This window comes from Amborella trichopoda, chromosome 4 (genome assembly GCF_054954075.1).
Source record: "Amborella trichopoda isolate Santa Cruz 75 chromosome 4, AtrichopodaSantaCruz75HAP2 v2.0, whole genome shotgun sequence".
NCBI lineage: Eukaryota > Viridiplantae > Streptophyta > Magnoliopsida > Amborellales > Amborellaceae > Amborella > Amborella trichopoda.
The window spans coordinates 54,034,678-54,053,565 of NC_142339.1; the positions used below are offsets into that span (position 1 = coordinate 54,034,678).

Sequence of the window (18,888 nt, forward strand, 5' to 3'; positions counted from 1 at the left end):
AAATTCTGCATTATTCTGGGACGTAGAATGTAACTTACCTCTCTGATCATGATATTAAATATCTTTCATAGAACCATGTGATTTGGCACTTTGATTTCTTCGAAGGCTTTCATAAAGTGGTTTGTGGGTTTCTCCATCACTTGTTTCAGTTGTTGATCATCTGCCTATGCATGACAGGGATTTTAATTTGGTGAATATTAGGCTTATCTCAACTTGATAGTATGCTGGGTTTAAGTCATGATTCAGAACTCTGTCATGATATCAGATATAAGAACTGATGTCTTCCGTTCAGGTGCTGCCCAAGAAAGTATAATATTGGTTATTGTTATGGTGCAGGCTGTTTGCTCAATCAGCGGATGTGGTCAAATGTCTAGAAATATCTAGTTTCCAATAGCCTAGGGTTTTTATTAGGCATCAATTTTAGACAATCAAGGTAAGAGAAGCCTCAAAACTGTGCCAACAGTAGTTTTGGTGCTGGAAAGCCTTGTGTTAGCGTGAACCATCACTTCTAATTATGAAATTTAAAGCTCTAAAAATGTTATCGGTAAACTATTAAAAATTTGAAAAATATACGGTTTAGATAATGCATTGCAAAATGCATCATTTTTATGACTTGAAATCATTTTAGTCATATCAATACATCTAAAGGTTGAGATTATCAATTTTGAGTGTTTTCCAATACCGGAACTTCTAATGGATTTTTGAGGTGACATTTATTTAGTAGTATAAGGTTAACACTATATATAAACTTTTTCTAAAAATAAATAGATCCATATTTTCTGTAAATTTGCATATACCACTATATCCTATTCTTCCAAAATAACACCTGGTATCCCCTATGAAAGTGTTAATATGAAAAATATGCATGTCTATAAAGAACATGGATTGGGCCAGTCACCTTTTATTGATCCACTGAACGCCAAGGCCGGCTGAATCAATGTGGGGTTGGATCTCTACTCATGGTATTGGTACGTATTCATGGTTAGGGTAGTGGATAAAAAAACGACTGGATTGGCAATTCCATTTGTGGCTGAATGTAGCCCTCAATGAATATTCCATAAAACTATCATACTCAGAATCTGTTGTTTTTCAAATAGCCTTTATATTTTCGAAAAGGGAAAGGTTTGTATAGAGCCGAAGCTTTAAACAATCAAATTTGAGCCTACCTCAAAATTTCACTAGAAGAGGTTGTTTTGATGCCCAAATATCTTGAAATTGATCATCTCAACATCAAGATGCATGGATATGATAAAAAATAGATTTCAAGTTTTGACAATAGTGTATTTTGTATTGCATTTTTGGACTATCAATTTTCAAGATTTTCAAATTTTTATAGATCTATTGATCTACACTATTTTTTAAGCTTTAAACTTTATAAATAAATATAAAAATATATTTTAAAGCTATCACAAAGATTTCCAGAAGTAAAACCACATTTCTCAATACTATTTGAAGGTAGGCTCTAATTTGATTGTTCAGAGCCTAGGCTCTATATAAACCGCACCCTTTCAAAAAAGTTACTCTTGGGAACTCATCGATTTCCAGTCCAAGTTGCAATTTGAGCCTTTTTGAGGGTTTTTCACAACAATTTGACTTGGGGATTGTCTACAAAGAGACACTTTATTTTTGATACAAAGAGGTTACAATCATTCTTGTACCTTAGATTTCAAAATGGGTAGTCGTAAGAGTATCATTGATTAGACATAAAGTTTCAAAAATAAAAAATTCTCGGACTTCACGACTCACGACATCTAATGAGTGGGAATAATTGTGACTTCTTTGTACAAAAGGTGAATGGTCTGTTTATAAACAATCCCCTTACTTGAACACTATTTGATTTTCAAATTTAAATTAATTCCCAACTGCATATTGTACGAAATCAGTCCAAATTATTTTGCAAAAAAATTGATTTGGCTTTTTTCTCTCTATCACCACCTAGCAACCACCATCATCATATTTGCCACACCAGCCCCACCACCACAACTGCCTAGCCGCCACCACTACACCACAACCACTGCATAGCCACCACAGTAGCAGCCTAGGCATCTTCATGCCACCACCACCACCATGGCCTAACCGCAGCCACTACTCTGCCGCTATCAATACAAACACAACACCGTTGCCTAGCCACCACTACATCCGCTTCACCACCTTCCACACCATCTACTACACCACCACCACTACCACGACATTAAACCACCATACAAAAAAAATCATATTTCAAATTGAAACAATCAAAACTCTAGAGAGAGATTGATAACCACCATACAATAAAAATCATATTTCAAATTGAAACAATCAAAACTCTAGAGAGAGATTGATAATTCACTAAATTGTCATTTCAATTACAATTGGAGATTAAATTTTGAAATAAACGATGCCTTGCACAATTTGTTTTCGGCCTCACCAATAATGCTTGGTCAAAATGGAGTTTGAACCATGGTTTTAAGTCTGACTCAACTCGAAGGTGCTCACATTCTTAAACCTGAGGTTGGGTTCAGACGTTTTCTGTGTAGAGAGACGTAAACTCATTTTTCATTGAGAGAATGAAAGGAGTACATTGAAAGAAGAAGAGAAAGAAAAGTGACAAAAAAAAAAAAAAAAAAGCAAGGAAGAAAGAGGAAACCCAAGGCTACCACCCCAAGGATCTAAGAAGAAAGCAAGAAGAAGCCCTAGGCAGCAGTCGGCTCTTTAGTAGCATATCCACATCTCCATTGTGTTCCCTGTGTCCATGGCTAAAGAGCATCTCTCTTCCTTGTAGGCCATAAAAGATTAGGAAATTATCACAAATATGCCTTAATTTTCGTCTATTTAGAAAAAAACTTCTAATTTTCATAAAACTCATTTTTTTTTTCAATTTACGGTACTTTAAGTATCATAAAACTTAAGTCATATTATATGGCATTTTAACTACAGCCATATTATACGGTATTTTAACTACCGTATCACTAAGATGTGCGCCATCTCCAGCTTATCATTTGACTGTCCTCATCCCTTGGTGGATGGCCATCTCCAGCTTGTCCCAAGATCTTCCCACCACCAAACACTTACACGGTACCACAATGGCAAGGCTATTGGTATCCGGCAGATCATATCGAGGCAGCAATGGATTTCTCCATGCTGGTCATCCCGGCGATATTCTCTTGGTCTCTGCCCCCCAAACTGGCACCACTTGGCTCTCAGTCCTCCTCTTCTCCATAGCCAGCCATGGCTCATCCTAAAAGAAGAGGCGCACAAGCTTATCCTGCCCTTGTCACTGGAGATGGCGCACATCTTATCCTGCCCTTGTCACTGGAGATGGCGCACATCTTATCCTGCCCTTGTCTCTATGATACTGCATTTGCCTCTGTAATATGGTAGTTAAAATGTCGTATAATTTGGCTTAGGTTTTATTATACTTAAAGTACCGTAATATTAATTGCCGTATAATATGTGCCGTATAATATGGCTTAAGTTTGACAGTACTTAAAATACTGTAATATTAATTCAAGTTGTTATTTTGGTCACAACACGTCCAAAATTGAAAAAAAATGATGTGCACGAAGTTTATAAAAGTTGGGGTTTTTTTTCTAAATAGATAAAAATTAAAGTATATTTGTGATAATTTCCCTAAAAGATTTCATCCATAATAGCAATAAAAACCATGGAATTTGATCCGGATTTTTTGCAGCAAGAGATCACATTTGCTAAATCTCCTTACAAAATAAGATGCATATGACTCAAATCCAGTTTGGACACGAGTTTTCAATGCCCACAATTCAGTTTCATTAAAGTGGTCGGATCAACCTTGATAAGACCACAAAATAATCCCATTAGAATATCTGAGTAAGCTACCATACCCCCATATTTGCTCCTCTACTCTAACACTGCCATCAAAATTAATTTTGAGCCACCCTCTTGAAGGTGGATGCCATAATGTTAATCTAGTATATCTGTGCTTTTTGAGAAAGAGGAGCTCCTTCAACAAAATGAGGAGTTCCTTTCGATACTCCTAAAGGTGGGATGTGCCTGTGCCCGACTCGTGAACGAGGCTGTTACACCATGACACATCTGGGTCGTGTCCCTAGTTCTCCCTTAAAAAACTGTGGTTACTTTCTTCGTAGACAATCCACAGAACTGCTGCCAGCATAATTCTCCACAGAACAAAACCTTGGGCCGTAAAGAATGGAGAACAACCTTGTCCTCATCCCATCCCCACCAATACACTGCTATATGCTGTGAACGGAGACCTCACCAAAAGGATTCCTTTCATTCTTAAGGCTTTGTTTAGCAATAAAGCCATCAGGATCTCACCCATACTTCCCAAGTATATCTCCTCCCAGAGTTGTCCATTCTATCTTGATAGTCTCTACCACCATTTTGTTAAAAGAGCTTGAAATTCCTCATTAAAGCTTCTACTTTCTTGATTGTGAAGCGGGGGCTAGAGGGAGAGCTAATATAGATTGGGAGATTTGTCAGTGTAGCCCTAATGAGAGTAGTGTGCCCCCCCCTCCGCAAAGAAAGATATCTAGACTTCCACCAATCAACCTTACGATGAAACCTTTAAATTATCAGATCCCAATGTCACGAGATTGTCACCCATCACAAAATGGCATACCAAGATACTTAGTGGGAAATAAATCCACTCCACATTCCAGCGATTCAGCCCAAGCATTAACTTCATTGTTTGTACAATTAATACCCAATAATCTTGTTTATTTCATATAAATTTTGGACCTTGAAATCGATTCATACCCCTTCAAAAACAGCCAAATATGTTGAATGTCTTCAATGGTTCAGCTAGAATTAACATATCATCTACATATTGTCGGTTTGACAAAATTGGGCCAACATTCCATGCTTGCAATCCCCTAATCAACCCACTCTCCTCAACACCTTTAAGTAACTTACTAAAAGGTTCAGTAACCAGGATAAGATGAAAGGGGACAATGGATCACCTTATCGAATGCCCCTTGATGCCTTAAAATATCCACAAGCCTTTCCATTAATGATAATAAAAAAAAGAACCGACGATAAGCATCCCTTGATCCACATCCTCCATCTACTTCCAAAGCCCATCAATTTCATGATTTTGTCAAGGTATTCCCACTCTACTTTATCATATGGTTTTTCAAAATTAACTTAAGGGGAACACCTTTTCTGCCCATGCTTCTCATGGTATGTATAATCTTTTGTGCCAATAAAACTCCATCCATGATCTGTTGATCTTTGATGAAGTTGTTTGGAGACCCTCTACCACCTCATTTAAGACCCTTCTTAGTCTTTTTGCCAAAATCTTTGCCAGAATTTTGTAAGTTGCTGAGAGCAGACTTGTGGGTCTGATATCTTGTAAAGATTCAAGAGTATCTTTTTTAGGGACTAAGTGATAAAAATAGAATTGATGGCTTTATAGAGGACGACATCCTCATAGAATTGTTAAATTCAATTTAGTAGGTCTTCTCCAACTATATCCCATAACTTTTGAGAGAATGCCAAGGAAAAGCCATCAGGCCCAAGGGCTTTATCTCTAGGCAGACCAAACACTCCTTTCTTTAGTTCATCCATGTTAGATTTTGCCTCCCAAGGCTAGAGAAAATCTCTCTGAGAGGCTCTTGAAGGGTACTTCTTCAAGATTGAAAGGCAGACGGGGCTCTGTTGTAAATGCTACCTGTTTAAATTGTTAGATCTTCTTCTTGAGCTTGTATGGAAGTATTTGGGTTTTTTTTTTCGATAATCTTAACCTTAAATTGATAGTGAAGAAAGAAGAGTACAAAGGACATTGGTGATACACAGAAAAGAATGGTCAAGGGAAGACAAAAAAATATCCCCCTACTTTATCCATTTTGGGCAAGATCTTTGATACCAAAATGTCTCCCCCATTCTTAATCGATTGTCCAAATCCTTTCAATTTTTCTGTAGCCCGCTTTTGATCATTACTTAAGCCCCATTAACTTGTTCAATGTTATTAAGATGCTCTATATTGCTCGATGCTAGTGCAATTTTTGGGCTAAATTTCCAAATTTGCTATCTCCTCATTGTTTAAGCCCCTGCTTCAACATTTTTAACTTGCGACTGACCAGGCCTCTTTATGCGTGGTGTTCTAAGTATTTAAAACTTTCACTCGTAAATTGTTTTCACCCAACCACATGAGTTCAAAGCGAAAAGGGGAAGGACCAAAAGCATCCCCCTCTGTGTCAAGCAAAATGGGAACATGACTAGAGGCCAAGTGGGTTAAAGTTTTCACCATGGATTTGGGAAATTAGCTTCCCAAAGGTCTGATGCAAGAAAGCGATCTATCTAGTTAAAACATTTTTGGGGGTGAAGAGCATAATTATTTATCGATATATATAGAGAGCCCACAATGTTAGAATCCATTAAGCTATTGTCCCTCATAAAATTATCAAAAGCAATCATAGCACTATTAAGACAGCTTACGGTTAAGGTTTCATGTGGTCCTCTAGTTTGATTAAAATCCCCTGTCCCATACCAAAGATATGAATACCTAAAAACAATATAAGATAAAGTAGCAAAAAAGCTTTCGATAGGGCATATCGGTCCATAAACATTCGACAAGCACCAACAAAAGGGGCCAGGTCCATTAAACATCACAAGTAATAGATCTAAAAATTCAAAAACAGACTTCCACAGACCGGAGGTCCCATACAATCAAAAGACCTCCCAAGGGGCCAAAGAAGGAAAAAAAATAGAAGTCTACTGAGCATGTGCCCCAAAAATATTCCAGGAAAGCATCTTCATTTGGGCCGAAACTCTCGGCCAACCCGAGTGACCCCCGGAGGGCCAATAGAGAGTGGATCAAAGGGTAGCGCAGCTGCCATTCCTCCATCTTTCTCTGAATTCTAATTCTTGCTCTCCTCGAACAGGGGTTTGGGTTAACAGAATTTCTCCCACAACAATGGTCTCCTCTGCAATCCTTACCTCTCCCGAAAACTTGACATGCATGGCCCTCAACATCTCTTCAGACCTCAGGGAAAGGTTGTCCTCCAAAGAGTCTGAGGACTCCGAAATCAGAATTGGGGGGGGGGGGGGAGAGGGAATGTTGGCAAGCAACACGCCTCTGGCTCAATTTTCTTCTGTGGCCACCATTGATGGAGTTTTGATGACCATAGATGGAGTTTTGATGATAAGGGTACCCCAATTGCATCCACCCTGCCATTGAGAGAAGGTCATCCTTACCGTGCCCTCTGAATGGGCAGGAAGCAAAGCAGGGTCACACAAGGTTACATTTTGGTCTTGTGCGTCAATGATGGTAATTTTTTGGGCAGCCATGGGGAGTTACATTTTGGTCTTGTGAGTCAATGATGGTAATTTTTTGGGCAGCCATGGGGAGTTACATTTTGGTCTTGTGAGTCAACGATGGTAACTTTTTGGGTAGCCATGGGGACAAATAGTTTTTGGCAGCGGTTAGGGTTTTGATTAAAATAGAAAGGTTCAGGCCAGAAATGAGAAGCATGAAAAAACTTTCACCATGGTCTCCAGTTAAGGAAAAAGTATTCGTGTATAGAGGCATAATCTGAAGAGATACATCTCTAGGGAAAGGACAGGTGGGAAAAGGTATACTTGCCTTTTCCATGTCATGACCTCTGTGTTGCTCTAGTACAACCGCTTCTTTGCCTTTCTTAAATCTTGAAGATCCAACTTCCTCCTCCATCACCGTCAGATATGCTCTGTGGACAATCGTCCTGGGCTCACTTATGGACTTTTCGGGGGTGCTGCGATGGGAAACGTCCCGGTTGGACTTCATGGATGCAACCATGATCAGCCCCTGCTCCGATGGCTCTCCATTTTCGTACGCTGACCTGTCAAACAAAGTTGTCCCATGCACACACCCATGGGAGTATCCGTTGGTGAAGAGTATCCTTTTGAATTTGATCTTCAGCTGCTGAGTCTCTTCCCGCCAACAGAAGCCTCAGCATTGGAGCCAATAGCCTTTCTTCTCCAAACCTGCCTATTGGTCTACAAATTTGGCCATTTACCAGTTGATGCAGTTTATGTTTTCTCTTTTTGGAAACTAGGTTCCATTGTTGCTGTGTGTTCCCCTGCTTTTGAGCTGAATGGATCGGTTGCTTACCTTTGCTTTCTACCTCATTCCCCACCGAGGATGAAGAACTTGTAGTGGATCTCAAGGCTATAGTTGGAACTCCTTCCTGCATGATGGAGATTGAATAGTAGTCCTCTTTTATCCAAGCATGGATGGGAATCCCTTCAACATGCAACCAAACCAAGGGGCAATTGCATGAGTGAATGGTTTGCTTTGAAAGACCGCCACTGCAAGGTCATGAGGACACCTTTAAATCTCCAAAACCTCTGTTTAAAAGAAGTTTTTAGCATCTTCTTCTCTATCAAAGATCATAAGCGCCCAGTTGCCTGCAATAGACCTACAAGAGAGGCTACAACCCCAAGTCATACTTAGATCTTTGACAGGGGGCCTGAAAGAACAGACTATTGCATTTCGTAACATAGCTCTCCACATCTCAATAGAATTGTCCTCCAACTCAATAACCTTCACCTCGTCCATGGCAGCAGAATCCTGAAGGGGTGTTGGCATCACAGCTGCCCTTGCCTGTGTTCCCAACTCATTCCCATGCTGTTTTGGGCAGTACCTCGCATCACATCTCATCTTTGTTGCTGGCCATCGTGAACCCTTCCTTGAGAGAACCTCTACTCCCAAAACAACTCTCTCCAACTTCTACTCCAGCCTCCACCTCCATTGCCCCTATCTCTCCACCTTCCTGGATCTATTTCCGGTCAACTTCTCTGCAATTGACTGCATGACTTTTGGTTAACGCCAAATCCCACCATTCTTTCCTCTATGGCCTCGAATATATATACTTTAGTCCTCTCTTGAGAAGCTACTAATGTTTTACATAACTTGTAACCGAAAGTCAGTTAATTTAAGCTTGGCATGGATTAAGAGTGGCAAAATCAACAGTACCCAAGAAGGGTGTAATTCATCACAAAGAAAATTTAAAAATTAAGGAGATTTTAATCACACAGCATTGCTTACATTTTAGAGCATTGAAAGCTGAAAGTCATTTGCCAACATTTAGACAAAGTAAAGAGCATACAGCCCAAAAAAGGGAAGGCTAACGAAGTACTAAGTACTGTGGAAGGAAAGAAAAGCTTGTTTATATAATTAGAACTTCACGTGAGCCTTAATTAACAGAAATTATTCATTCTAAATTGCGATATTTCCATACAACCACAGCCACATTGCTATATCCATTCACATTTACCAAATCCGGATGAGAAACTCCCTCTTATTTCCCCTTCCCGTGAAATTCATAACCAGTTAAATGCTACAAGACTATAGTAGCAGTACAATTAAAAGCTACAAAAGAGTATCCTACCGTCAACGTGGGCACATCAGAAACCACTTATCATATTCTCTCTCAGTGCACAGCCTCCACATCCAATATTAGGATGTGATGGGAATGCAAATACTGTCCCTAAAATTATAACTTTTGACAGCTTGGCCCCAAGTTCCAGATTAAAATCCAACATATTGGGTGTAGTGTGCATAGGGCTCCGATTGCAATCCAATGGGTGCCCGTGTCACTTCATCAGGGAGATCGAACGTGTCCACAAGTTCTCTAGCAACATTACGCACTTGAAAACAGAGGTATTCTGTAAGCTTGTGAATAGCCTGCAGATAATATCGATCAGGCATCAGAGTGAGTCACCTGTACGTTGTAATAACTGAAACTAATAGACAGAGTGAATAATGTGAACTGTGAAGGAATAAAGATTTTGAGGTTCGAAAATGATATAGCTAGAAGAAGAGAAGTTAAAGAAGCTCTTAGACAGAGAGTACAATACAAAGGATATAAGGTACACAGGTACTCACGAATTAAACTATGGATATCTGTCTTATACTAGTGGGAAAACAACAGGAAAAAAAAAAAAAACAAGTGAAATTATAAGTTTTTATAAAATATTTGTCACATGAAGCCGACCCCAAATAGTTGGCATGAGGCTCGGATGATGATGATTAAGTCACGTGAAGAATATTACGACCTTCTGCTCATCCACTAGAGATTTGGGGTGAGCTAGGCATTTCTAGAGAAGATTCCGGAGATGAATAAAAGAAATTATATTAGCTATGAAGATTGAGGTTATCAAAATAAAACTGTCAGAAAGGAAACTGAATGCTTTGGTCATTTCCAGTGATGTATGACATGTATGAACTTTAGAACATCTGGCTGAAGATATCAGAACAAAAACTCAAGATTAAAATCTACAAAAAATTTAATTATTAGTGCTTTAATGTAAACATGGACAGAGTTAAACAACGCAAAGATGCCTACATCATTATAAGTTAAATGATTGGAAATACCTTAGCTTTATTTGGAGCCACGTAATCGACAATCCGATATGTCCCAATGTCATTCCAAATTCGATCCAGGGCATAAAGATCACATACGAGTTTCAGAACATTACGTGTATTGCGGTCTGGACAACTGCAGAGTAGAACCTAAAGAAAGTTAGCATCAAGTAAACTAAAAACCTAAAAAAAAGACACTCACTTCTATTTCACCCCAAAAAAAAAAATATATTTACCTCTGAACAGCCTCTATAAACTTTGCTAGGATGACGGATTCAATATGTGACTCAGCTAACGTGAGAAGATGATTCAAGCATCTATTCCATGCACCAAAAGCACCTAGTGTCTTACTGTGTTTGCGAAGGCGAACAGCAACCGTTTGGAGTAAACGAGAGGTGCGATACTGCAAAGAAAATTAAAATACCTCCAATATCTAAATCAGTTATGACCAATGTAAAAGATCAAAATCTCCATATATCATTTACAAGAAGAAAATTATGAGGTCAAAACTTAAAGCCAACTCGGCTCACCTGGAAGGCATCAAGTTGGAACTTAGGATCCCTTAGATGTTCTTGTCCTTCCCAACGTGCAGTTACAGGATTTGGTTGAGAGAGATAAGACCCCATTGACTCTCGTAGGTAGTTCCAGGTTACAGACAGTGCCCCACCTTGAAATTTTTCCCTGTATTGCTTCAAGAGATCTCCTGCTACCTACATAGAGAATGGGAAATTGTACTAAGCTCCGTGCAATTTGCAGGTGTAGGATAGCAGGGCCAGACATCCACATTAAAAAAAAGTATATCACAAATTTATAATCAAAATGAACTATAGTATATGTATTGTCAAATTAGAGTCATCACCATCCAACAAAAGGTTGGAAGAGGCAGAGCAGGACCCACCCGAACAGGAGTTGACCCAATGGTGGGTCCCGCTCTCACTCCATCATCAGACAGCTACAACCCCAATCGATGATGGTTTTCCACGCTTCATTAAGTTTTTTTCTAGGTAAGTGTAAAGGTTATAAGAAAATGGATGGACTACATGAAGAGTGCTGAACCCTCACCATAAAACAGAGAGCAAAGGAAAGGAGCAGTGACACCCATATTCCACTAAACTATAGAATACTTTGGCAAAAAGAAATACTAAAAAAAACTGCAGATAAGGCTTCTCTAGTAATTGATCACCTGCTGAAGCAATACAGTGTTGTCCCCTTCAAAAGTCTGAAAAATATCATGATCGTTTCGTAAGCTCCCAAATCTGTTAACAGCAGCATAACCATGACCACCACAAGCTTCTCGACAAATGCTCAGGGATTTGGCTGTATACCATGTCACATAAGCTTTGAGACCTGCAGAGAGAGCATGCACATCTCCAACCACTAAATCATCCGAAGACTTTTTCATCTCAGAGTACTTTTCCACCAAATACTTTGTCGCAAAATGGAAGGCATAAGTGCAAGCCAACATAGGCATGAGCTTGTGTTGCTGAGATTGATAATCCAAGATACTGATCTCAGGCTGTTTGGGAGGACCAAATTGCTGCCTAAGTAGTGAATATCGAACTGCAATAGTAACTGCAACCTTGAGAACTCCAACTGAAGAATAAGCAATGCCTACACGACCACCAACAAGCTCCCCAAGAGTGGCAGCAAATCTCTTATTGATGGTTGGAAGGCTACTTGAATATTTCCCATCTCTTGAAACATCACCAAAGCGATTGAGCAAATTGTCTCGAGGAATTCTCACTGAACGAAACCTCAAAGCACCATTATCGACTCCATTGAGGCCAACCTTATGGCCACAATCATGGATTTCGATGCCAGGAAGTGGTTGGTGAGTGACCCTGTCCCTTATAGGGACAATAAAGGCATGAACACCAACAGTGGCACCCTCCTTGGATTCATTTGTTGGCAAGACCAATTGAGCAAAAACAGTGGCAAATTTGCCATGAACTGCTGCATTTCCAATCCACCACTTGATGGCACCATCATTGGGTGTGTCGATGATAAACTCATCCGTAACTGGATCAAATGTTGCTTGTGTTTGGAGGCCCTGAACATTCGAGCCTTTCTCCAGGGCATATTGCAAGAAGTCAATCTGTAAGAAACAAATTTACGAGGAAGAAAATATTTGTCTAATCTTGGTATGAAGAACACAGTTTTTTGGTGGGAATGAATGATGTTATCGACTTATAAGACTAGAATACACAACAAATATAAGACATCATATCTACCAGGGTACTACAAGAGCTCACCATGATGAAGTTCTGTCATAGCAAAACAACCTGGGTAGTCCAAGTTATCGATTCCATCATAATACTTGTCTCGGTGCTTCTTGGTCCCCAAATTGATGATTGAACCTCCCCAAAGACTGTACACAGGAGTTTCAGTGACAGTGAACTTGAGAAGCAGATAAATGCTAGCCAGATAAACTATTCTCCACAAATAATGCACATTGCACATGATTATTCAATTTATACTTGACAGATCATTGTATGAGCTGTGAGGGAGAAATTACAAGCGTGTATACTGTGATCCTGCGGAAGCCTACATTTGCTCCCTTGGGCAAAAGACCTACTTAAAAGGATTTCTTGATCTGAAATTTTGGAGTCCACATTAGAAACTCCAGATGAGTGATTTCAAAAAAAATAAAATAAAATAGTTATTGAACACCTTGACCTGACTGTCCAAAAATTGGATGGCTGTGTTCAATCCTATTGCATGATTTTTCTCAGGCACTTCTAGAGTTTGTAGTCAACATTATTGCTTTTCTTTTTTAAAATTTTTTATCACTACTTTGTTACATCCCCAAAGTTTAGGGTCTAAAAAATACTCCTAGCTGGGGTTTCCCCAAGAGAGAAAGTGTACAATTTGCTCCTCCAGGAACACATAGAAGTGGATTGGAACATAATTAGTCAATAGTCAGTAAACAAAACAGTTCTTTGTGAATCCACACCGACGCTGATGCAAAATATAGGGAAACTGCAAGACTCGGGCAGAGCCCTTGGGCTTGGTTCTAGAGCAGTAGGCCACCTTGGTTCCAGAGAAGTAGGCCACCAAGTCCAAGTATGTTTGGCAAGTCCAAGTCGCTCTTACCAAGTATTGATTAACTCGGTGAAGCTAAGTATAACTGTGCAACATTAAGCATTTATTTCTGAGGATTGCTACTATGACCACAAATGTGTGCCTCAAGTATTGGTTTCAACTTTCAATGAAGCCCATACTTCAAGGTTAAATCAAATATATAGGAGGTGGACTGGAAATAGCTGGGAGCAACATAAGATAATTTTCTTACAGATAGGATGAATTTGTATTTGAGTTAGAGAGGAGATAGAGGGGAAAAGACTTGGGAGGAAGGAAAAGATAAAATATTAATGAATGTAGATCAAAATCATACAAATTGTGGAGAAAAATGTCAAAAGATAAGGATAATATAAAAAAAAAAAAATCCATAGTCCTGGAAAAGAAGAAACTTTTAAGGTTGAAGTTTGAAGGGGAAGGAGAGTTGGAAATATGGTGATTGCATTTTATTTATGGGTACCACAGAATGAGACCCGGAACTCGCCCACTGGGCAAGCCTAGTGACACGGATGAGTGCAATTCATCTGCCCCAAGTCCTGCCCAAGCCTCCAAATAAGCCAAAACAGAAGAAGTTGGTGAAAATACTAAAAAATAAGGAAAACTGCTTTCTCGGAATTTCTGAGAAAAGAGAAGAAAAATAAGAAAAAATCAAAACCATAAAAACATAAAAAAGGCTCATACGAAACTAATTATAATTCATTTGTAATTGATTTAGACAAATATTGAATCGATTATAGATTCATTATAATAAATCACGGATAAAATATAATACATACCCAAGTTGGGGGTGTTTCGAACTCATCAGCCTGTTGAATCTGAGTGACTTGGGAGAATCATAGTCAACTGGCCCGAGTTCTATTAACTTCTTTCCATGATAGCAACAGTGACCATGTAACTGAAGTGCAAAATCATGTTTGAAATAAAACAACTGCTTGCATAATTGTATGAAAAACAAATATTGCTTATGCAAGGCTCTCGCCCCATACGTGGTCTATTTGCCCATATCTTTCACGAGACGAACACAGTTGTTGATGCGCTCGCTAAGAGAGCATCAGTTTATTCAAGCGCCTCGATTTGGCGTAGTCGTCAGCAAGAATTTCTTTCTCTTCTTTTACTACATGATTTGGCGCATATGCCCTATATTATTTGATCCAGTGCAAATGCCCTATATTGTAAAATAATGTGTTACTTCTTCTTCTATTAATGAAAAATCTGCGCAGGGGGCCTTGTCCCCCACTTACTTACCCAAAAAACAAATATGGCTTAAACGGTTTCCTCAATTCAAGGAGTATCCAATACAAAACAGCAGTGTACAAGGTAAAATCAAACAGTTCCACATCATGGTCTTAAAATAGATAATAATAAACAGTAAGAACTTGTAAACAATTCCACAGATGCTACTATTAGGTAAACGTAAAAATTCTGATTATTTCCCAAAACATCTAAAGCATCTCAAACTCGTATAACAATGGTGTATAATGAGCCTTAAAAAAAAGGAAGACTAATTCTAAATACAACTCATAATTTGAGTATTAAAGAAAAAGAATTCCCAACAAACCAGAACCCTAATCTTTAGAAACAACCATGAACAAGAATCTCACCTATATTGGACTCCCAACTTTACTCCCAGAGATATATCAATACTCCCTGCCGCTTCCATTATAGCAAAATATTTTTCTGCATCATCCTGAACGTATCGAAAAGGTCTGATCCCGGCCTCCCTCACAAGCCCTAGAAGCTGCCTCATACAAAGCTCTCTGTGATCTTTTGTTGAGATCTCGACTGGAGTTTGAAGGTCAGGCCTACTATTAAAGAACGTGAAAATGATCTCTTGTATAGCTCTATGCTTTCCTCTCATGTAATTTGCCAAAGAATCAGAGCTCACATGGAGCTTTGTCCTAGCACATGGAACAAGAAGAAGCTGGTTCTCTCTGAGAAGACAGGGTTGACCTCCTAAATGTGAAGATAGCTGTTGGATTCGCCTCTCTGCTATCTCTTGATCGTTCTTGGCCTTTGGATCATCCGCTGTAGATGAATAGGAGGAACTAGAAAACCCTAATTTCTCCATTGAAGTTGCAGATAAAACAAGAACAACAAAACCAAAAAAAAATTGCAGAGGAAGGAGAGCGTGGAGTGTCGCACCATTGCAAATGGAGGGAGAGTCTCTTTGCATGGAGATTTGCTGACGGCCAAACACGCCACACTTTAACACGTGGGTAATTCCTATTGGCGTGGTGACGTGATTTCGTGTCTGTGTTTGGCTAAGCCACGTAAGCGCTTTTTTGGGGTCCGATAAGGTTAAAAATTGGGCCTTTGGTCCATACCCGTCGTTGGAAAAGGACGAGTATTTTACTATTTCGGGAAAATAAGGTCGAGAGTGTGGTGTCCTAAACCTTTATCCCAAAATTTTCGAGCTTACGGGACTTTCCAAGTTTGGGCAAAATTAAGTGAGGCTTTAAGCACCTCAAAAATTTATTAGAAAATATTATTTTAATACTAAAAGATCCTAAAATTTGATCATCTTGATCTTAACATGTAGGGATATAAGAGAAAATTGATTTTAAGTCTCATAAATAGTGCACTTTATTATGTTTGTCTAGCCCATCAATTTTTAATATTTTTAAGTGTTCATAGATTTACTTGATTTACATTATATTTTAACTTAAAAATAAATTTTGTAATTAGGAGTGAAAATAAATTTTCAAGCCACCATAAATATTCACGATACTAAAAGAATATATTTCTGTACTATTCAGTGTTCGTAAAATCGAATCGGAAAGGTTAACTGGACATGGGGCCTGACCGAGCAAGTCCCAAATGATCAAAAATTTGTTGAAAAAAAACAAAGTCACAAAAAAATATACTAAAATACAAAAAACATATAAAGAATGATTAAAACAAAATATATTCAAAAGAAATTGAAAATTACTGACAAAATGGATTTTAAATAATCGATTTGTGTTTAGGGGTATTTTTAATTTTTTTTGAAAAAGATAGAAAAATATAATGTAAATAATATTAAAAAATATATTACAAACCAAATTCCTTATTTTTTAGATTTTATATACATTTCTTTTAAATTTCTTTTTTAATACCAAGAGATCACAAAAACCACCCGAAACCGAAACCGGCCGGTTCTGATCTAATTGTTACCAATTAGATCACTCTGTTTTTCCAACGTGGGTACTATTTGAAGGTGCGCCGTACTTTGAGTATTTAGGGCCTCGACCTTATACAAACCACACCCTTAAATTATAGGGAAAATTTATCTGTACACCATATTTTGGGAAACCATTTATCAAGAGACCCAAGGTTTCAAAACTTTTAGGGCAACATAGGGATTTAAACTATTGTATCTTTTAACCCCTTGGACCCAAATAAGCTAATTTGAACACACATTATTGACCCAAACAAAATGTTAAATGATGTCTTTTTTTATTTTGAAAGGGGTTTTAAAAAGAGAGAAAGTGAGCGAGAAAAACAAAAGCACTTTGGAGAAAGAGAGATGTTTAAGAGAGAGAAGGGTTTTAGAGAAAGATAAAGGTTTAAGAGAGAAACATTATAGAGATATACGTTTAGATAAAAAAAACACAAATAGAAATATGTGTTGTTTAACATTTTGTTTGGGTCAATAATGTGTGGTCAATTGGACTTATTTAAATCAAGTGAATTATAATATACAATAATTTGAATCCATATATTATGAGAAAGATCTTGAAACTTTTGGTCTCTTTAAAAACGGTTTCCTTAAATAGAGTCTAGAATAAAACTTTTCCCTAATTTGTATTACCCCATTTGTTGATACATGCTCATTTTGCTTTAAATGAGTCAGATTCCCAATCAAGGTTTCAAACTAAATTATCCCATTCGATGATCCACTTCCATTTTGTTTTAGATAATAAGCCAAATTTTCAATCAAGGTTTCAAAACCTATTGATATGGATTGGGATTTATAGATCCAGGACCAGTAATCGACTTGGTTCTAAGAAGGTTCCGGTACCTACATAATCCCCTCATAAAACTTAGGGCTGGCAACAAGTTTGGCATGGGTAGGGCCAACCTTAGCCCAAGCCGAACCTAGTTCCTATAGGGATTTTCCCTAGCCATGCTTGGCCCCGACCAGGCCAATGAGAGTTGGGAAGCGTTGGCCTTTTGTGCCCTGTCCTGTCCCAACCCTTCGGCCATTCTTGACTAATTTTTTTTAACTTTTTTCTTTTTGGCATTTATTTTTTCTGTCTCCTAAGCATTATCATGTTTGGGATATCATCCATTTGAGTTTTTTATCTAGGAAAATATTTGTTTTCCTTTTCATTTGATGTCATTGTTTGCCGTATGAATCATAGGAAAAAGTGACTTATGCGTCTATGGGTGCATAACTACATTTGCACCCTCCAAGGCATCACACATCCATCTTAAAAATTATTTTTTTAACGCATTCACGACCTCCATGTTAAAGATTATATATACCTACAAAATTAAGTCCGAAACCCATCTCAAAATATAGGTCACGAACATGGGGTGTATATCTACGTATGCATCTTAGGATTTATAAAAAGGTGCGGTTTCTATAAGGATGCAACCTTAAACAATCCAATTAAGGTGCACTTTAAAATTTTATTATAAATTTTTTTTGGTATTATATTAAAATCTATTTTCATACCTAATTAGAAAATTTTAAATTTAAAAAATAGATAAAATCGAGTAGATCTATAAATAAATTAAAATCTTGAAAATAGACGGTATAGATAATGTGTTGCAAGATGCACTATTTCGGGGACTCAAATTTTTTTTTTTCATATTCATACATCTCAATGTCGAGATGATTGATTAAGAGGGTTTATTCAACATTAAAACAACATTTCCTATAGATTTTTGAGATGCGTCTGTTAATTCTACATTTTAAGGTTGCAACCTTGTATAAACTTTTCCCTTTATAAAAAATCATGTCCTTTATCATCTCCATTTTCCTTGTTTAAATGGAGCAACATACACCATAAGATTTAAGAGACAGTGGATAAGGTCGAGGGAAAAGATGTACAATCTGCTTTCATGAGATCATGAAATCTTATCGCTTTTGTTAAACGTACAACTACGCAATGATGGCAAAGGCTGCCCTGGGCCGGCGGGGCCATCCTTGGGTGTGGTCTTGCTATTGTTCCCGTAGGACTGCCCGAGACCTAGCCCGGGCCAAAAACGAATAAAAAAAAATAGAAGACAAAATAAAAATAAAAAGGGCCAGGCGGGCTGGCATTGGCATGGCCCCCAGGCCATGGTTTGTGGCTCAAGCTCTACCTTTTTTTAGGTCGGTTCAGGTTGCCTTGGCCATTGCCAACCCTACCATTATGCTAACCATTCTCGATCGTTATAATCGTCAATTAGGTTGGGGAATTAAAGAGAGAAGGTTTGAACACTTCTTGTTTTTTGTGCATGAAAATGATCGTAGCTCACCAGCCATATACTCAGGTCTCTCACTTACAGAGGGTAGGCTT

The 18,888-nt window shown here is 38.2% G+C and overlaps 1 protein-coding gene across 2 annotated transcripts; it reads right to left on the bottom strand.

Moving 5' to 3' along the window:
* Positions 1 to 9,156: 9,156 nt before the first annotated feature.
* ACX2 (acyl-CoA oxidase 2) lies at positions 9,157 to 15,550 on the bottom strand. Of its 2 annotated transcripts, none has more exons than XM_006826895.4 (7): positions 15,001 to 15,550; positions 12,574 to 12,689; positions 11,505 to 12,385; positions 10,852 to 11,031; positions 10,558 to 10,724; positions 10,334 to 10,457; positions 9,157 to 9,643 (listed from the first exon to the last, which is right to left on the bottom strand). In XM_006826895.4, the coding sequence occupies exons 1-7, from the start codon at positions 15,465 to 15,467 to the stop codon at positions 9,488 to 9,490; spliced, it is 2,091 nt and encodes a 696-aa protein (XP_006826958.1). In that variant the 5' UTR covers positions 15,468 to 15,550; the 3' UTR covers positions 9,157 to 9,487. The 2 variants fall into 2 exon arrangements, with proteins under 2 accessions (XP_006826958.1, XP_088721815.1); XM_088865689.1 differs by having other exon boundaries at positions 11,505 to 12,416.
* Between the last annotated feature and the right edge of the window lie 3,338 nt (positions 15,551 to 18,888).

Bases quoted from the DNA above. Each gene is read 5' to 3' on its own strand.
- ACX2 (XM_006826895.4), bottom strand. From the start codon at position 15,467: ATGGAGAAATTAGGGTTTTCTAGTTCCTCCTATTCATCTACAGCGGAT. The intron at 10,725-10,851 runs GTGAGCCGAGTT...TTTTCTTTGCAG, and splicing joins TCCAACTTGATGCCTTCCAG to TATCGCACCTCTCGTTTACT. The intron at 10,458-10,557 runs GTAAATATATTT...TCTACTCTGCAG, and splicing joins TTTATAGAGGCTGTTCAGAG to TTGTCCAGACCGCAATACAC.